Source organism: Echiichthys vipera, assembly GCF_963691815.1.
Source record: "Echiichthys vipera genome assembly, chromosome: 12".
Lineage (NCBI taxonomy): Eukaryota > Metazoa > Chordata > Actinopteri > Perciformes > Trachinidae > Echiichthys > Echiichthys vipera.
Window position 1 is genome coordinate 11,205,024 of NC_139837.1, and position 21,085 is coordinate 11,226,108.

A 21,085-nucleotide genomic window follows, 5' to 3' on the forward strand; every position below is an offset into this window, starting at 1 on the left:
ATTTGTTTGTCAGAGTTAGCGTGTGAGAGTGATGTAGATTAGAACCTCTTAAGAGTATTATAAACTGTGGTGGGTGCACATGTAGTAAAACATGTCACAATCAAAGAAGGATTTGCATGTTTTTTTTTTAATAAAAACAAAAAAGTACAGGTGTTTACAAAATTGTTTGCTCTAGAAAAATGAATGAAACATTATTACCAGGATCTCTTAAGTAGAAAACCATTTCAGAATCACTGACACCCAACTGATCATTGCTTAAGGGACAGTCCACTTGGTCCCCTAAATAACCGAGGCCTTCAATTAGACGGTAGCCCCATAAGTGGAAGCTCTACTGCTTTTGTCCCTCTTCATTGTCTTCCTCGTCACTGTCGCTGTCTCTGCCTGGATGCTCTGGCATCTTAGAATGGTCCACTGTATCTTGCTTCTCTTCCTTCTCACTGGTGTCCTCTGAGTTTGGCTCTGAGCTTGCCTCTCCTTCTGGGGTTTCCTGCTCCATGGGAGTTTCTTCCTGCGGTTCCTCAGAGCTAACCGGCGCTTTCTCGACCACGGAATCTGTCTTGGTTTGTTGCGGAGGCAGAGCCAGTTTCTGCTGTTGCTGCTAAGAAGCAAACAAGAAGGAAATATTCAAAATGTGAAGACAGAATTATTTCCTTTATTTCATATCATCAAATAAAGGTGCATGCTGCTAGAGAAGTTTAAATTATACCCTTGAAGCAGTTTTTTTTTTATCTCTGCTGTCATAATCCTCTTTTTAAGTTAGCAAAAGACAGTTAATGTAGTATAAAAGTCCCCTGTGGTCCACTCTTAGTACACTTGGCTTGTGGCCTGTTAATTCTCCACATGCACACAACAACTCTCTTACATCTGACCTATTTAGTGTTCTGCATTAATATGAAAAAATCCTAAAATAACAACTGTACCAGCTTGTGCTGTGGCCTGTTAATTCTCCACATGCACACAACAACTCTCTTACATCTGACCTATTTAGTGTTCTGCATTAATATGAAAAAATCCTAAAATAACAACTGTAACAGCTTGTACCACTGCTTAAAGAAAGATAAAAACAAACATGTTAGCATACCGTGTGTACTAAACATAGTAAAAGTACCAGTTTTAGTACTTAGTGATAGCATCTCTTCAATAATACACCTTTGAGACAGCAACTGTACTGCAGTGCTTTTTGTTTTTCTGAATGATGCAGTAGTATTAACTGGTCTTTGACACTTTTCATTATTGTATTAACCAAAGGTTTTTACCTGTCTGTACTTTTGGGAGGTCTGGATCATGTGCATGTACATATTATACACCAGGTTGGTCATCTCGGGCATGTTCTTGATGATTTGGTCTGGCTGTCCAGAAGCATCTCTCTGAGGAAAGGAAACAAAAAATATCAGTAAGAAATAGATTTTGAATCCAGGATGGGGTGTAAAAGGAATGGTAATGAAGAAGTATATCTGTCTTGTTAGCAGGGACCACATGGTAAACTTTTGAACTGATACAAATATGCAGGGGAATTACAATCACCTGCCTGCTTGTCATTTGAAACCAAATTTCTCACTTGCTGCGTCCAGCGATTGCTGCTAACGTACTATCAAAAAGGGTTGAGGATGCAGAGTTTGTAATTTGACAATATTAGTATGCAGACAGTCTAACGGCCTAAACTGAGGAAAGAGGCGAGCAGAATATTTAATCTGCTTGGCTGTCACATCCTAAATACAGGGGTAATGTTCACAGCAGCCCTTTTGGCATCAAGTACATGCACTGATTACTGTATAAGTTAACCGTGTGTTTTTTATTACGGTAAAACTTTCAGTAAAAACGTTGAGGCATTTATGTGTTTTTTGTAGTGATTGATTGGGATTAGACATTAAGCTCTACCGTCTGTCCAATGCTATCAAACAGTGCTGTAAATATGTATGTATATATCCATATGGGGCATTAAGCAGCAGTGCTATCCCTTATTATTTTATAACAGCTTCTGAATCAGCACTGTTAAGTAGCCTGTAAAAGTTCTGGTTCAGTGTTGCCAGACAGAAATTTGCCTTTAATCTGCATCTGCGTGTAAGCAGCAGGGGTTTACTCTCTCCAGATAGACGGGCTAAGCAGGGGCCGCATGTGTGTGCCCAAAAGAGCTGTCCCCCATGGGGATGAACACTCTAGAGTCAGAGGAAGTGTCAGAGGCTATGGGGTATTTTAGACACCCCTGTTGCCACACATGCCAGTCAGCGAGACACAGTGACCAGACAATAGTCATCTCATGGCAGCCTGGCGGGATTTGGGAGAGTAGTTTTTCCTTTTGGCCTTTGGGGGTTAATTATAGCCAAGTCCGTGTCTCCCATGCCCATGGCCACTGCAGAATGCTGTTAAAAGACCGGGGCCAATGGTTAAAGCTGCAGCAAGACTAGTCAGGACCAAAGGGAGAGAAGATTTTATTCTCAATGTAGCGGCAGGATTAGACAGTCAGGGGGCTGTGGCAGCAAGGATGTTGGAGAGTGCAACGGTTATATGGAAATGGGCCCGGATGTGGAACATGTGGAAAAGTAATCTCAGTTCCTATCTGCAAATATGGGGCTTGAGTGCTTGATTATCAACCAAATTTAATGGGGTAGAAGATTATTGTGCTTTAAGGAACTGGTGAGTGCATGCATGTGTGTCTACTTACGGGCTGTTCCTGGCTGTAGTATTCGTGCGGCCTGATGTGCAGCTGCATTGGTCTGGCAGTGAGCTGATTGAAGACAGGAGTCAGCTCAAAGCAGTTTTGGAACAATGACACCCGGGCAAAGATGTACAGGCCAAGTCTGGCTCTTGACATGGCTACCACAAGACGCCTCACATCCCTGTGGAGTGATAGCAAAAAAAAGTTTAAAAATTAGTTTTACAGAAGAGGGGTGAAAAAAATTAGTGGGAGTAGAGTGTGAAATTGTAAGAGGAGAGGAAATCATGTGTAGGGGCAAAAACAAAATTGAAGTAATGGGATCAAATACAGAATGAGAGGTTTAGTGGGGGATAAGCAGCAGGTGAGGAGGACAAATATGTCTAAGAAAGAAATAAAGGAATGAAAATACAAAGGACAGGGATAAACAAGACGGGCAAAGAGAGCTAGAGGTGGAAGAGTACAGGAGAGGGCAAATAGATTACTTTTTCTTGCCATCCAGTAGAATTAAGAGATTGGAGACAGAGGAGTTATCTCCCAGAGAATGCAGAAATCCTGTTTAGCTTGCTGTAGGGCCCGAAGAGGAATACCACTGAATGCCTATATACCAAAGTTAAACAGCTAAGAAGAAAAAAATGCTTAAACCTAGACTTGACAGCCCCAAATTAAATTATTCTATAGTGCACATCCACGCACTCTACCCTATAAGTTTTATACATTACACATGGTGGTCTTCTAAAAGCCACAAAAGTGTAATCTTTTCCAAAGTGAGCCAATAAAAAGGGACAGGGTACCCTTTAAAGCATGGGTGTCAAACTGATCCAGTAAAGGGCCGTGTGGCTGCAGGTTTTCATTTCAACCAATCAAAAACACACCTGGTCCAACAAATCAACTGTGTGAAGACAGTTCAGGTGATTGAGTAAGTTGAGTCGGGTGTGTTCTTGCTTGGTTGGAATGAAAACCTGCAGCCACACGGCCCTTTACTGGATCAGTTTGACACCCATGCTTTAAAGTGTATGTATAAAATAAATCTTTGTAATAATCTTTGTATTACGTGTTTGGATGGGTAACCTAATGGAGTTGTAGACGAGTTGGCCTATAAATCTCTGAGACAAAAGCATACTGGCTTATAGAAAAACACAGAATATGGAAGAAGGCAGAGCATTTGAGGGGGAAGAAGTGTTTGGCTCTGGTGATGAAAACAGTCTTTGATTTGATCTAGAATTTGGCAGACACTCATGTTTGTAGGCCCACACTTTCCATCGCACATCCACATGTTGAAATGCAGCCAAAAAAATGCTGACTATGTCCACCTGAGCACTTCATGAGATTAAGAGGATTAATCGTTGCAATATGCATGATGGGTTCCATGAATATGTAGAAGGGAAAAGGGGCTTATGGAAACCATTGTGCAGGGTCTTTGAGTGACTGTGTGTGCAGCCCGTAGGTTTATTTTAAATTACTGCAAATTTCAAGCATGGTACAAAATGAAACTTGAAAGCACAACATTTCTGCAGAAACAAACTACAACAGCCTACAACCAATGAGCACAGAGCTCTAGAAGAGGTGTACCAATCATGGAGCTTGATAGCCTTTGAACATGGCACTACTGAGAGATGCCCACCTGTACTGTGACATCACAGGGAAAAGTGGACGAACATTGTGGGCATGTGTTCTCACACGTGTGTGTGTGTGTGTGTGTGTGTGTGTGTGTGTGTGTGTGTGTGTGTGTGTCTGGATCTGTGCTTCCTGGTTAAAGAGCGTGCTCCTGCATGTGAGCGTGCCGATGTGTATCAGCAGGAATGCTTCTCCTGTCAAAGCAAGGGTCAGCTTGTCACATGGTCAGCTGCGTCCCCTGCGGTTGTCATGGCAGCAGATTTCAATGAGAACAGATGCAGGAGGGGGTTGGGGTGGGGGCAGTACAGGGGAGGACTGTAGTGTAGAACTCAGTGGTGCACCACAGTGATCTCAGAATTGGAAAAACACAATGGACAGCACAAGAATTTCCCATGAACCATTGCTCTTTCAAACACTCAGCAGACCATTCATAAATGTCAGGGACACCAAGAGATAAATCAATAGTAAGTCAAAGCAAAGCCTTTAAATATATTTTATATTATAATTATGTGATTATATTTGCTCTGTTATTAAGAGGGAAGTCTGACACAAGCTTACCAGACCTCTGTAGCCTGGTCCTCATCTCTGCTTGTGGCTAGCTGCTTGTACAGTAGCTATGTTAGCCGCTACTAGCATGACTTTCATGACAAACTCAAATCCCACAACTGTCAGTGACCATGTTGCATTGTGGGCATAATCAAAATATCACACAACTGTCATCAAATTCATTCATTTTCATGTGAAATAACAAAAACGTTGCGTTCATGTAGAAGCCAAATGAAAAAATAAATTTCCAGTACCTTTTAAGATATAAGTACATATCCAGGAGAATTACAGCTCTAGTATTATTGTCCACACCTTCACTGATCGACTGATAGAGTTGTAGCACTGTTATAGGGGACAATCTTTGCCAACCTTCCCACTTTGTGGTGGCAAAAAATGTAGGGTGGGATATCCAGTGTAAGACAAGATCAAATGAATGATAACGAGGGGAGAGTAGGGTCTGCCAGCAAGATAAACTATCACTTTCAGTGCCCCGCTGCACTTCTCATTCCCAACTACATTCATTCATTCCTTTATCTGTAAGAGGAGGAAAAAATAAGAGTTTAAAGTGTTTTCTCTGTCAGCTAAAAATGACCATGCTCAAGGGTGGGCTGTAGGGGATGCCATATTTAGCTACAAAAGGAATGTCATTATTCTCACTGGGGTTCCAATTTGCCGACTGTCCAATGTGACGACGGGTGAATGCGTGGGCAGAACAGCTGTGATAAAACTGTGAGCAATGCACTTCCAACATCAGCTACTGTACATCACAGCCAGAGGCCAGCATGGCAAGCTGAAGTACTGTGGAAGAGTTCAGCCTCAACTGTCTGGTATTAAAACAAGGAGCATATTAGGTGTGAAGAGCTTATCAGGATGTTGTGGCAGCCGAGGAGTGAAAGGCCATTTCCTAAATCAATTCAGTAAAATGAGGAAGGAGGCAGGAGACTAAGACTCAACTATAAGCCAGCAAGGGCATATAGTTGAGTGGATAACTATGGGACATGGAACAATAAGACATAAAACCTACAATTGCAGTTTGGTTAACCATCATGCCTCTTAATGACTATAGTATGCCTTTGATCAGAGCAGAGCCCTTTGTTTGATAGTCTCACCCCAATCATCTGAGCACAATGGCTTCTCGTTACCAGAACAAAAAGTGCAATCACCTCCACGGACACGCTCCTGTCCTGAAGCACCCTTTATCCACCCCGCCTCAAATTAAGCTCATACAAACTTCAAGACAGCCACAGTGTGAGTCTTCTTTTTCTTTAGCAAACTTCATTCAGAAGTTACCCATGACAAAAGCAGAAGCCTCCTGCGAGTGGCTGTCTCAAGAGAGTTGAGTGCCTACATTTTTTGCTGTGTTGTTCCCCCTTCCCCCTGGAAGATGTGTATCCTAGGTGTAGATCCTATTTAACAAGGATTTTTTTATAATACAATGGCTGCTGAAGTTGTCTATTTTGGGTAAGGCAAGTGTTTCTGCTTGGCATGCATGGAGTATTTACCTCAGGTGTCCCACGGCTTTCGTACGAACCAGTGAGAGGATGATGTAGTCATTCTGCTGACCCTGGAACCTGTCCACTGTTGTCACCTGCACAGACACACAAACTTTCATTATTGAACAAAACCACCCCATAAATTCACAAATATACAGACAAATATCAAATACATGCTAACTAAGCCGTGGAATCTGATGCATTTTGCATCAACATCTCCCCTTTGAAACATGAGGGAGACTGCTTTCCGTATTAAATTCTTTTTTATTTATTTTTGAGGGGGGATGATGGTGCCTGTGTTTTCTTTTTATTGCTGTTATCGCTGTGGGCCATATGGGCAATACGGTTTAGAGGGTGTTCGCCGCCACTAACCTCTTACCTGGGCCCCTGAGACTCAGGGCCCGAGGACTGGGGGCCATGCTGCTTGACTTTATTACAGGTAGACAGAGAAAGGAGAAGTGGCTCTCTGTGGGTTTTCTTTTCAAAGCAAAAGGAAACTCGTGTCAGCCAATTTGCTTTTATACCCTGGTTATCCTGTCTTGCTGAGAAACATACTTATTCTACCCATATATGAAAAATAGAGCTGTGTTTTTGATTTTGCCAGGGCTGTTACACCTTACATAATGGAGAACTGCCCTTGATACTATTACAAAGCTAATAAATTGGGATGTCAGTCAATGTTTCCTCTAGGATTTTTATCAATGCCAGGGCCACCTGACTTAATTTCTAAGAAACACTGTTGAAACAATTAAAAGTGATGGTCATGACATACCTATAAGTACCTTCGGGGAGGGTCCTGTGTTTCTATGTTAAGTACCACTGGGGATATGACTATAAAATATATAAAATGGGAATACAGAGGGGGAAAAATACTTGGACTCAATATGTGGAATCAGCATCTTCTTCCATTTCGTAAAGGACCTACATAAATAAAGATGACATGTCAACAATAATGGTTACATAAAAGGTCAGATGTCCTCCTTATATACTATTATATAAAAAATACTACTATGCAGTTATGAAGGCCATATTCTGTGAAATCCAAAGCCAAGCAGAAAGAGGTTGGCCTTTCATCTATGGATCCATCCTGAAGAGTGGATCAATAGGACATCAGCTACCATCGGGAAGCCAAACAGGCTCACAACTGCAGCAACCAACTTATGAACCAGACATGCTAAATAAATCATCATGCCCCTGGTTACCTCCTATTAGCTAATGCAACTTTCAGTGATCATGGACCTGCCTTTGCCAAACCCCTCCAAACCCCCTTTTGGGTAACAGGAAGGGCGTGTGGGGCCAGTGTGTGTGATCATGTAAAAGAGGGAGAGATGGGCTACTAATGTAGTAGAAAAATTTTTATTCATGTCTCCCTGTTGCTATGTCTAACAGGTGCAGCACCAGAGGCAACAATATGTCGGTTTAACAATAGCGTGAGGTGTCATGGGCTGTATGTTCAAGTCAAATGTTAAATGTCTAAGTCAAACAGCCACGGTACGCATGCACGCATGCACATGTTCACACATATGTTGTATACTCCAGCATCCCTTTGTTGAAGTAGGCTATTACTGTGGACTTGAAGGGTCTACTCCATGGTTTTAAGCAAAACAGTATAAGTTGTTTTGCAGAGAACTTGCGCTTAAGAGAGAGAGAGAGTTATTCTTAGCCCACAGACAGTGAAGCCCAGATAGAGAATCTCCCGAAGGCATAGCATTTTGCATGGTGTTTAGTTATTTATGAGAAATCTTCCAGGGAGTGAATTACGGGGTCATGTCATTGTGGCACATGCATGTCTGTGGATACCGTGAAGGAAGGAAGGAATGAAGGACGCACGCACGCACGCACGCACGCACAGTGTGTTGTTGCTAATAGAAGCTTTTTAACTGAAAATAATTTTCTTCCATCTTGCCCTCCTCATTGTCATACAGACAATGACAGATCCTCTCTAAGCTGATAGTCAGAAAGAGAGGAGAGATCAACGTTTGACCCACTCTATCCATCCTGCTATAACTTATTCATGGCAATTATGCTCTGGAATGTGCAAGTCAGACAGATTATTACATTTTTCACAAAAGACTCTCAGGGATGATAATCAGCAGTGTAATGTTTCATTCATTGTGCCTTCATATCCACATGTGTCTCAGGGTTTTATTTCCATTTTAAAAAAAGGCATGCTGGGGCATATCGATGTCAACATCTCTGGTTATAAGATTTCCTGGTTTAGGAATACACAGCAAGACTTGCTTTACTGTTGTTAAAGAGGCATCTGTTCATCTGAAAATGAAAAAAAATGTTTGTGTGCAGCCATGTACTGTATATTAATGAAGGAAGGGATGCAGAAGGTGACCTCAAACATTCAACACGCACACTCGTCCTTCTTCACTCGTCTAATTCATCTCTCCTCAACTCTACTGATGTGCTTTCTGACAAACCAAACACGGGTTGACTTAATCACAGTTGCACAAAATTCCGACATTGTTTTGTTTCATCGATTGGCTGCTCTCACCAACTGAGCTGAGATTTGGGCGGGAAGAACAGATGTAATGACTTTCAGTTTGCATTTATGCGATTTTAATAAGTAGTGACCTTAATGAACAAACACTATTCTGGTGTTTAAAATATACAACACCAACAGAAACTGAACTCAAATGGAACTTGTCTGTAAAATTCATAGAGTAAACATCATTAAAGATGCATTAATGCATGCATGTATGTATGCTTACTGGTGTGTTTGACATTACTTTTATTTTATTTTATTGGGGACTGGTGGGAACTGTTCCTCCTCTCCTTTCTTACTAATTGAAGTCATTGCTGTTAAGTGGAATGGCTGTTGACATTTGCATGGTTTCGTCTATTGTGAAACATTGCGGACCCAATGCTCTGTGCCATGACCTTTCAGCTGCTCAGCATTTTTCTCTTTTCATCTCCCTCCCTCTGTGGCTATCTTTCTTAGCAGCAAATCCAACTGCCTGTCACCCCTGTCACTTTACTACTAGGCATGCATACTGACTAAGGCCATGAGCACAATGAATGACACTTTATGTCTTAACATGGCAGGACATTTAACATGACCATGCACAATTTCTGGCTAGCTGTCAGAACAGGGAAAGACAAAGCAACAAGGTATGGTTGCACAGCACAAAACACAGACAACAACAGGAGATTAAACTCCAGCCCTGCAGGTGGTAGAATGCACCATGCACACACAATACATAAGAGGGATTCACTTCCTTCCTGCTTGTTAGACAATTAATAAACTGTAACAATCTGCAGTTTCATGTGTAAAAAGGATTAAGGCTGATGCTATTCTATATTTTTCTTTCTGTCCGCAAATCTCATGAAAAGACCAAAACCAACAGTATAGTGGTCCTACTAACAAAGCCGGAAAACAGCCTATTCCTCTCATCTCATCTTCAACCACTTATCTGGGGTGGGGTCGTGGGGGCAGCAGCTTTAGCAGGGGACCCCAAACTTCCCTTTCCCGGGTCACATAAACCTGCTCCAACTGGGGGATCCCGAGGCGTTCCCGGGCCAGTGAGGAGATATAATCTCTCCACCTGGTCCTGGGTCTTCCCCAAGGCCTCCTCCCAGCTGGACGTGCCTGGAACACCTCCCTAGGGAGGCGCCCAGGGGGCATCCTTACTAGATGCCCGAACCACCTCAACTGGCTCCTTTCAACGCAAAGGAGCAGCGGCTCTACTCAGAGTTCCTCACGGATGGCTGAACTTCTCACCCTATCTCTAAGGGAGACTCCAGCTACCCTCCTGAGAAAACCCATTTAGGCCGCTTGTACCCGCGACCTCGTTCTTTCGATCATGTCCTCTGTGCCATAAAATTAAATTTTGTCAAGCATAAACACATCTACTTATCAATCTATTCCTGACCTTTTTTTATTATTTATTTATTTTTGTTACAAATGTAGGTCCTCAGACAGGGATCAGACAGTATCAAGACAGACGGGTGTTTGTATTTTCATTTGTTGACAACAACGAAAGAATAGAATAACCGGGGCATTATATTTTCATTTAAAAAAAACAAAAGATGACGAAAAATAATTCAGGACTATTTACGGTGGGGCTGATAAGACACTACTGCTTTGAGGTGTTTTGCCTTGCATACTACTCACGCTACACAACAACAGAAACCATAAGCAACATATTTGAACCACACAACAAATTTGTTGACTGAGTCTGCCACTTTGGCACAATGACATTTTATGTGCCATTTACACTCTGATCCTGCAACTTACTCTGGCATACCTAAATAGTCTGTGACATTGTTTAATGTGTGAAAGGCCCGAAGAACAGAGAACAAAGAAAGGTGAGAGAATGTGGGTAGGGGAAAGGAGCGAAGAGAGAGGAAAGGATAACCTGAGGCTAGCGGGTAAAAGCATTTAACAGTACAAACAGAAAACGGAAGGGAACGTGTGCCAACGGGCTGCTGACTTAACACAGTCTAAAGGAAGGAAAGAGAGAAGAAAGACAAGATGGGTATGGAGGGATACCGTGGGCTGAAAACAATCCAACAATATTCCTCAGGGATGAACATAGCGTGGAGTCAACACCCACTCTTAAAGTATGCACATTTAAATCCTTTCCTCAAACACACATACACAATCACACACCTCAGTGAGTTTGATTTACAGAGGTATGTGCATTCGGCTGGTATGTAAACTGTTGTTGTTGACAGAGGACACACAGTGTCCTGCTTTAGCTGGGTCTTATGACCTGCAGCATTCTTGATGGTCTCATGATTTGATCAAGCAGGACAATGAAGGCCAGTGTGAAAAAAAAACCCAATACTCTTTTGCTTTGCCTACAACTGGAAAAAGTCGATCAAGAACCTCCATGAGCTGCTAATTAATTTTCCACCCTGAGAAAATCATGCAGATTCACTTAATTCAAGGAGATACTGTGTGTCCCACTGCAAGGGTGAGGACAGTTGGGAAAACTTGTCGTCAAAACGTACAAACCTACGTAAATTGCACATGGAGAAAGAGAAGACTGTGTCTGTTTGTGGTAATTGGAGGCAGAAACAGCAGAATCCCTGAGAGAATAGAGAGCTGTGAAATTCTCTCTCTGTGCAACAGAGGATAGACGGTTGGTGCCTTGACTGCAGTGTATATCTGAACGTGTGAAGAGACTATTCATGTGCATGTGTGTGTGTGTGTGTGTGTGTGTGTGTGTGTGTGTGTGTGTGTGTGTGTGTCTCATCATGCATGTTCCTACTAAACTAGTCCTACACATATATGAGGTGAAAACATGTCTGTTGGGACTGTGGATTCCTTCCTGACAGGAGGGAAGAAATCTGTCAGCCTTTGCGTGATATCAGGAGTGTGTACAGTTCATGCATGTGGAATCGGGTGCGTTTCAGTACAAGAATGAGACACCACATGTGTATGTGTCAAAACTTCACAAATACACTTTCACTAGCTTAATCATTTTGACTGAACTGCAATTTTATCATTCGTCATATTTGTATCGCTGAACGAGGAGACAGGGTTGGAAAAGAACAGTCAAAGAAAGTAGTGTATAGGGATTAAACTGAACACGAGTCAATACTGCTGCATAGTGTATAATGTGGCTTTTTTTTTTAATACTATATACCATTTTGATTTAGATTTTAGCCCATTATTGAATATTGTATAATCAATTACCATAAAAACTGTTCTATGTCTTAGCATTTTTCAGTTTACAGACTTGCATCCATGCTTCATTTCTATGCAGAAGAAAATGTTTTCTCCAATTTAATTCACATTTCATAAGGACATATGACTCTTATAATCATACCAATTTAAATAATGCAATCATTGGATGCAGCTGTGTGAACTGTTAAATGTGGTCGGTGTAAACTGGTGCATGTGTGTCCTTACCTTGTTAGGCTGACTAAAGAAGGGATTGCCAGCACAACGCTGGTTGATGACGTCTCTGATCAGGTGTTTTTGTCCGTTGTAGGTGGTGAGGATGCTGATGCGGTCAGCGGGGTAGCCCAACAGACGCATATACATGTATAAAGCCACACTATACTCTGCCTCCGCCAGGTTCTTCACAAGAAGAGAAAGGGAGAGAAAAGAAGGGGGGCGGTAAGATTAATATGATCATATTTTACCTATACAGTATTGACATAGGTAATGAGACAAGGAAAAACCTGATGTTTAGGAAACTAATCCCGAAAAGCTTCTAAAGCGTCTATCAATACGGTACCCAAATATACAGGACTTGCTTCCTGTCAGCATAACCAGGACTGACTACTGTGTTTTGACACCTTACTGTTGTCATTCTCTTCTACTTTAACATAGCCTCTTCTCGCCTGTCAAGTGTTTAACTTTTCCGCCAGATAAATGCCCACTCATTCATGCACGAGTAACCATCTGATTTGGGTTGGAATTAATTGCCTCAGACCGAGCTCCACACCACCACTAGCCAGGCTGGGACAAAATGTCCCAATCTCGGATCTCCAACATAAAAGTGAGGAGGGTAAATGGCATATTTCTACTGTGGCTTTGATTTATTTGATTCATTAGGTGGGGAATAGCCAATTGTGTTTTTAGAAGTGTGATGAAAGGCACACATCACCTTTCACTACTCAGTCTGATGAGAAAATGTTATCATATCCTAGCAGTGTAACATTTTGTACATTTTTACTAGGGAAGGCAAAAAAAAAAAAACCCCAGCTGATGTCAGTTGCTTCATACACACACACACACACACACACACACACACACACACACACACACACACACACACACACACACACACACACACACACACACACACACACACACACACACACACACACACACACACACACACACACACACACACACACACACACACACACACACACACACACACACACACACACACACACACACACACACACACACACACACACACACACTTTATTTTGAAGCTCTGTTTCGGATGGGGTTTGTTTGAATATATATATTCAAACAAACCCTGACCGAAACATCACACCAGATGTCCTGGCCCTAGAACAACAAAAGATCTTGTCCTCCAAATGTAACTAAATATAAAGGCCAACTCTGCATGCATCATTCACCCATTTTACAATCAACAAATTCCTCAGCATGTGCATCCTGGCTCCAAGGCTACATTCTGCCCTTCAAATGTGACCAAAAAAAAAAAAGAAGAAAAAAGGCAACAGTATGCATTATTCATCCAGTTTCAATTAAGCCTGGATTGCAGCCTCACATCTTTGATAATAATTTATGCAGCTACATCAACAGTTCTTCATACAGCTGGACTGGAGTCAACACATCAAACACAGTGACAGCCTTTGTTCTTCTTCGACCATTACCTGTCTCCAAATGGCACAAATTCATAACTTCAGTGACCGGGCAGTGTTTTACTTATAGAAATGTTATATTCAAGTTTGACAGTGATTGTATGTGCTGAGCTGGTGTTTTTAAACGGAAAATACAGCATTCAACATCATCAACAAAATGTTTCAAAAGTATCTACATATCAGATGACTTATCTGCTCACGAGAGAGTGCTTTTTTGAGAGGCACATGTGGTGTTTGGTGGCCGTGTCGTATAGTATTTATTCTGACTATAGGCTTACTCTTCAGTTCCTTGTGAAACATGATTTTGGGACTGGATATTACCGTAATTTCCGGACTATAAGCCGCTACTTTTTTCCCTCGTTCTGGTCCCTGCGGCGTATTCAACGGTGCGGCTTTTCTACGGCTTACGGTAACCAGGGGCGCGCACTACCGAGGATGCGCGAGACCGAGGCAGACAAACCGGTCGCCAGGGAACGAGAGCAAAACAAAGAGTAGGAGAGCTTCAGCGACTGTTTGCGCGAAGGAAGTGTTCATGCAAACACCCTCAACATGGAAAACAAACAGAGAAGTGCATATGATGCTGCTTTTAAGTTAAAGGCAATCGATCTGGCTGTCAAAGAAGGAAATAGAGCTGCTGCACGTACCCTTGACATCAGTGAATGGCTGGTTATTTTGATAACGTTAACGGCCGCGGGACTGCACTTTTACTGCCGTGTTACAGGCGAGCACTTTGTATTACTTTGCACCGTTGTATTATTTGTACTCTGCACGAATGCTGTTCGCCATGTCAAAGATGTGAAAGTTTTATTGAATGATTGAAAGATTTATTGTTAATAAATGGGACGCTTTGCGTTCCCAAACAGTCATCTCTGTCCCGACAATCCCCTCCGTGGTAGCAGGAACCCCTATATACTACGGTAATTACACATCAAAACGCCTGCGTCTCATAGTCGGGTGCGGCTTTTATATGGAGCAATCTGTATTTTACCCTAAATTTAGCTGGTTCGGCTTATAGTCAGGTGCGCTTTATAGTCCGGAAATTACGGTAGTATGTCATAGACCCCATTTTAGTTGTGCATTTGAATAAATCAAAAATAATGAGGCAGCTTTACAGGATGGCTGCAGTGGGGAACTAAAGAACACAAGAACCATAAACATGTGCAAGTGTCTCCCAGACACAAGAGGAGTAATATCTACATAGACACGTGGTTGGCATTTTCCAGCTCTGCCTACCTCGTGCATATTTAACATAAATGTGATCTAATGCCTTTAGCCCCAGAGAACTCGTTAACCATAACAACAAGGTCATGCCTAACCCACTGGAGTTTGAGCCAATTACCCCAGGCTACATAAGGACTTGAGAGGATGGAGGTGTGGAACGGACAGAAACAGAGATGAGACAGAAGGGGGGAGATGATCGCAAATTCTGGCGTAGATACAAACACATAAGCCATAAAAGAGCAATAAATCTAAACTACTTGTGAGTAAAGCCCACAATGTTTTCTGCTCTTACCTAATTTAAAATGCAGCTTGTGTAGCAAAAAAGCCTAGACTAACAAGCCTAGTGGCCATTAAGTAAAGCCATTTTCTAACAACAGAGACCAGCATCTTACACTTTATGAGCCATTAGACAACTTGGGAGGCACTATCAATAGGCTGAAGGTCAGTATGGAAAGTGCTTTAATGAATGAAGCAACAGGAACAGACCTTTGGACTGAGAAGTGTCTGGGTACACGCATGTGCTTGTGTGTATGATGGGTGTGCAGTTCCTGTGTAAGTGAAAAGCAGAGCTTTGGCAGTGTTTGTTCAGCTGTGACAGGCAGTCAACATGCACTGGATACAATTGCTTCTCTAGTGTCCAATTTATCCCTTCTGGTTCCTAGGAAAGTGGATTCACATGTGTGAGAGTGTGCGTGGGTGCGTGTGTGTGTGTGTGTGTGTGTGTGTGTGTGTGTGTGTGTGTGTGTGTGTGTGTGTGTGTGTGTGTGTGTGTGTACGGCATAGTGAGTGATACTGGCAATTCCCTTGAGAAGCCTGAAAATGGCAACAGGCAAATAGAGTTGAGGTTCATGTGACCCGGTGCCTCGAGAAATGCACGTGGTCTGGATTTAAGAACTATATGAAGCTTCAGCGATATGAGCATGCAGTGTTGAACACTACAGTAACATTGATGAAGCACTCAGGCATGTTCACTGGCGAAGACATGAGCTTATAAACAAATCCATGTCTGATTTACTGATATTTATGAATTAGTAGGGCTGGACCAGAATATTCAAATAAATAAATAAAAATATATATTTGGATAAACTTTTTTTTTTACACATTCCTTAAAAAAATTTATTAAACCAAAAAATATGTGTTGCAGCACAGTGTTTGCAAGAGTGAGTCTACTGTGTTTTGCTATAATTTAGGCCTTTTTTCTCTTTCCGCTTGGTTGCTGTGTAGCAACAGAGAGCAGCTGCAGGACAGTTGCTAACTTGTTGTTTTGCTACCAACTGTAGCTACTCTGTTTCAACAATGTAGGCATAAAAGCCTTGCATGCAGGCTGAAATGAACCAATTACAAAATAATTAGCCGCTAATTTATGAATTCCGCTGAATTTTAGCATTATAACTGTGCCGTCTGGTGTGTGTTGTTTTCAGGCGATTTAATGAAGATGAACCCAATCTCCATATGGACGAGCTGGGAGCTTGACAGCTTTTCCGTAACATGAATAACCTAGTTAAAGTAACTGTTTTCAAGTTACATATCAGTACTTAAAGTGCTATATCAACCTAGATAGTTTTACTGTCACAGTAACATTTGAGCTCCTGTGCTGGTGTGGTGCCAAAGTAAACATTATTTTTTTACATGCCCCTGTCAACCCAACCCTCTGCCCACACACAGTCTTGAGTGTCTAAGCAATGTCATGATAAAACACAATTTGGCTCCTGGAGTGAAGGACAGACTCACTGGTCTGTGCTGGGCAGCCAGTACTAGCTGCAGACTAAGCAGGGTTATGAATATATCATATGGACCGGTAGCTAAACCATTAGAATTTTAAAAATGAATGAAATGCTGTACAACAACCAATTTAGAGGAAAAAGAGGTTAGGGAGGAATATGGTTCTCTGTTCTGGTGGAACTAAGTGTGCATGCGTGTGTATCCGTGTAAAGGTTTGTATAAATTGTGCTTGAACTGCCACACATTGTGTAACACAAACTATCTTTCAACATTGTGCATGCACATATGCTCCAGATATACTAGATACTGGTGTTATATACTGGGTGTTAACAGTTCTCCAAATTGAAATAATGAAACTGTTGAAAACATCAGCAGTTGAAAACATGTCCACCGTCAGTATTCAATTACAGTTTTGTTATGGTTCATTTTCACAATACATTAACAGTTTTTGTTTACTGTAAATTACTAATTTGATATTCTATATTTTCTATATTTACAGTTTTATTTTTATTGTAAGAGAGCTGCTTAAATGTATAACTGGTATACATCCTTAGCATGCTGTAATGTGTGTGGGTCTGTGCATTGTAGTGTGCACTACTACTGACCTGGTAGAAGTAAGGGTTGGGCTCAGATTCTCCCACCCCATTGAAGTCCTCAACATTTATTAGCTGGAAGTCAAAGGTCAGGCCGGGGTTGGGCACCTGGAACTCAGGCAGTTGCTGGACATGAGGCAGGTTCCCTAGCTGTTTGTAGCGCCAGTTGTACAGGTTACACAGGCTGTGGGACAGGAAGACAGAAACATTAAGTCACACTGTTATGTCCTTTCTGTGAGGAAGCAGTATTAATCACTATGACACTGCATTTGTGAAATAAAATTAAGTTGGTCAAAACTGACTCCAGCTTTATGTGCTGCCAGAGTGACCCACCTTGCACGAGCACGGCCCTGTGCATCCAGATCTATGGTGGGCACTCCCAAGCGCACAAATCGGGTGAAGAGAGACTGTTCCATGTTGGAGTACTTCTGGAAGGCCATGTTTTTGATAACAGGGGGCAACTGATGGTGGTCTCCAATCATGATCCAACGTTTCAGCCTGCTGTAGCCATCCTCTGGGTTCTGAAGAGAGGGGAAGACAGAAGCCATAAGTGGTAACAACACCTGTTACAGAACACAAAAATGAAATACAGGGGGCTCTACTGGACTCAGTAAAACATTATATTTTCCATTTTGCACAGTATAGGTGGAACATTTAATTAGGCTTCCCTTTGATATGTAAATATAGGTGCATTAGCTGTATGAATTAAAATGTAAACTATAAAGTCTAACCAATGTCCACACATGTAATCCCAGCGTGCTACAACTCTGTTGTCCAACTTTATTAAAAAAAGAAATGTCTAATGACTTGATATTATATAGTATATGTGAGAGATCAGATCTTAAACAGTGAATAATATTTTTGTCCAGGAGGGCTGTGAATCATAAAGGGCCTGTAAGGTTTTTCACTCGTGTCTATGTCATAATGCCACGTTTTTCTAATTTGACGTGGTTTATTTGGAGCTGAACCTCAGACAAATCTGATATACCAACCATTGCAAGTCCAGAGTTGATTTAATCACTGAAATCATTGATATGGGTTGAATGGCTGGATAATGAGAGCGAAGTGGATGAGGAAGAATAAACAGTTTTCTCTGTGACATATACCTGGCAGAAGGCTCGGACTGTGACTCACTAGAGAAGAGCGATAAAGACAGTAGCTCTGGCAAGGTTGTTAGATGGGCCGATGTGCTTAATGATCTCATCTGTAAACAGACATTAGCACTATCTCGGACAATTAGGCACAACTACCAAAGACAAGAACCATTACTGTGTTTGCAGCCCATCAGTCAGACCTTAAATGAGAAAGTCAGATGGTCGACAGCATAGTGCTGAGTAAAGGACTAAACTCGGCTTGATGTTGGAACTTATGACAGTGCTTAGACCGGGCAGTGAGTTTTCTGGTAAGACATGACTGTAGTTTCTCAATAGTCGAGAATAACAACTCAAATTTTCACCATCTTAGTCATAAAGCTTGCACATGATACGGTTAAGATTTAAGACTTAGTCAGAATAGGGTTACCTGTAACAGGAGGGGGATGAAGGTCTCAATCTCCAGAATCTGAGCAGCTTCTTCCATCAAGATGTTATCATACTAAGAAAGAGAGACATTTAAACCAAGTACTTAAAATAACTGCAGTAAATACAAGCTTAACCAAGCGCTTTATGTCAACTGAAAAGAGCATACTTTAAATCCCAGCTCCACCAGGTCATGACGCTTGAGTGCAGCATGTGTACAGGTCATAGCGATGATTTTGGCTTCCTTCACGAGCAGATACTTGGAGCGGTCCAGTCCACTTCTAAGCAGCTCAAAGGCCCTAAACTCCTACAGGTTAGACAAGAGAGAAGGCGAGAGTCACGACTCAATCACTGCACACAGAAATGTTTGGGAACTCAGTTAGCAAAAAGAAATAAAAAAAAAACAGCAGCTCTCTACAAGTAATTAAAAACTACCCTTATAATGGCCTCTGGGGGACATAACAATCCTGGACTTCGGTAAATGTGCATTCATCTTTTGTGAATGAAGGTAAGTTCTGCTTTCATGTTTTATACAGTGGGGTTGTGAGGTGAAACTTAAAATGGCATTCTGACAAAATGATGGATGATGACTGTCAAATATGATGGATAAGGTGATTATCTAAGGTGAAATAATTACTCCTCTAAAGAAAAAAGGAACAGTTCAAACTCAGATACAACACCAATACATTGTTGTGTATACCCACATTTAACGAATTTAGAAGTCAATCATAGCCCTCTAATAGTTCAAATTGCCTCTACTTTTGATTCCCTTTAATTCCAAACTACAAGCCAGTCCAAAGAAGATTAAGTGATTGGCAATCTACTTGCCTTTCCATGAAACACTGATAACGTAATCCCTTTGCTTTCGATTATGATTAGGAAATACAGTCTCCTATTTTCACATGATGGTAACAGAGGTCAGCAAGCCACAAGGCTGCTCTGCGGAGAGTATGCTGGGTGTAGTTTGCTGGTCAATAACTGGAACTTGAGGAGAACTTAAGCACATATTTTCTTACATGGATTTTACTTTATTGGAAAATGTGGGGCCCAAATCTACTTGGCTCGAAACTATGAAAACCAGGTTGTGGGGGAGGAGCACAGAAATATGGGTAAACAGGCGTGCTATTTTCAGGTTGCCACACTATCCGTGTAGGGGTAGCGAGCGAGGAAGGGAAGACGGAAGAAGTAGACTCGGACAGCACTGGGGTATAAATATTTGATATGTTACTATTTTAGCATTAATATTAAACCAATCAAAACATGCAATATTGATGAGATCTATTTTTAACCCCGTGGCTCCAGAGCGATTGAGGGGTGAAATCAAGATGGCAAAGATTCACAGACACTGAGAAGAGAGGGGAGAGAGAAAAAACAGTGGTAAAGATGTGGTAGGACTGCAGAGGAGGAAACAGGAGGTGCCTATATAGGAGGAACACAGGAGACACATTGCGTTGCTGGCTGTCTGAATGTCTGTCCAGGAATTAAATTCTTTGGAAATTCCTACGGCAGCTTATTTCAAACTGCTTTTACATTTGAAGAGTCAGACAGGTAAGCAAATTCAGCAGAATGTTACTTTGTCCACCCTGCACCACAGATAGCAATACCTCTTAATGGGTGTATGGTGTACTGATTTCACTGCAGCATGGGTGAGGCTGAGGGAGGAGGGAGAGATGCTGTGATGCAGTGATACAGTGGCCAGCCAGATAAATCAAGGTCACCACACGTGTTGGGATATTACCTCCAGCCAATAACTTCTTTATTGCTTTTCTGAGACCTTCCTGGTGTTCCCATAAATCTGAATTGTTATTGTTATCCCTATAGAAATACTCGGGCTGAGGAGGAATAACACATTCAGCTGTTTGTAAGTGCGGAAGACTGTGAAAAAGAGTGACAGAGAGAGTAAAAAAGATAAGTAGTAATAGCCTTCATCACTTTGTTGTACCACTTATCTTTTGAAAAGGGTCAGCATCGTATCCGCAAATAAACAGTACTGTTAAGTATATTATATAATAAGTCACTCTATCAACTAAATCAAAGAGACAGGTGATGACTAAAACTCAAAAGATGCAAAAGTGGCAGAAGAGCTGCCTATAACGAGACACATCAACAAAGACACGGACGGTGTCTGAACGATCACTGTTAATCTACAACTACCTGTCACTGTGGTTGCCCGGAAGGCACAGTTACTTTTGGATGGGAGGTTGTGCAACACCTGGATGCAGCAGGCAAATAGTCTTAGAATACCATCAAATACAGCTGACAGTCTCATTGGAAGAGTAAAAGAAGGAAAATAAATAGGTAATTATATTTATCTCATAATTTGGAGATGTGTGCTTCTGTACATGTAATTTGTTGCTTTTTAATGTTAAGTATATTGAATTTAACTGTAATGACGTGCTCTATAAATAAAAGTGCTGT

The 21,085-nt window shown here is 41.6% G+C and overlaps 1 protein-coding gene across 1 annotated transcript in view; it reads right to left on the reverse strand.

The window, feature by feature from the left end:
• Positions 1–155: 155 nt before the first annotated feature.
• aqr (aquarius intron-binding spliceosomal factor) overlaps positions 156–21,085 on the reverse strand; it is a 50,228-nt gene continuing 29,298 nt past the window's right edge. Inside the window, exons 28-36 of the mRNA XM_083923854.1 lie at positions 18,837–18,974; positions 18,672–18,743; positions 17,484–17,671; positions 17,163–17,334; positions 12,179–12,349; positions 6,319–6,404; positions 2,663–2,837; positions 1,257–1,367; positions 156–598 (exon numbers count right to left, since the gene is read on the reverse strand). Of these exons, the coding sequence (XP_083779980.1) occupies positions 329–598; positions 1,257–1,367; positions 2,663–2,837; positions 6,319–6,404; positions 12,179–12,349; positions 17,163–17,334; positions 17,484–17,671; positions 18,672–18,743; positions 18,837–18,974 (1,383 nt within the window). The 3' untranslated portion in view covers positions 156–328. The remainder of the gene's footprint in view (positions 599–1,256; positions 1,368–2,662; positions 2,838–6,318; positions 6,405–12,178; positions 12,350–17,162; positions 17,335–17,483; positions 17,672–18,671; positions 18,744–18,836; positions 18,975–21,085) is intronic.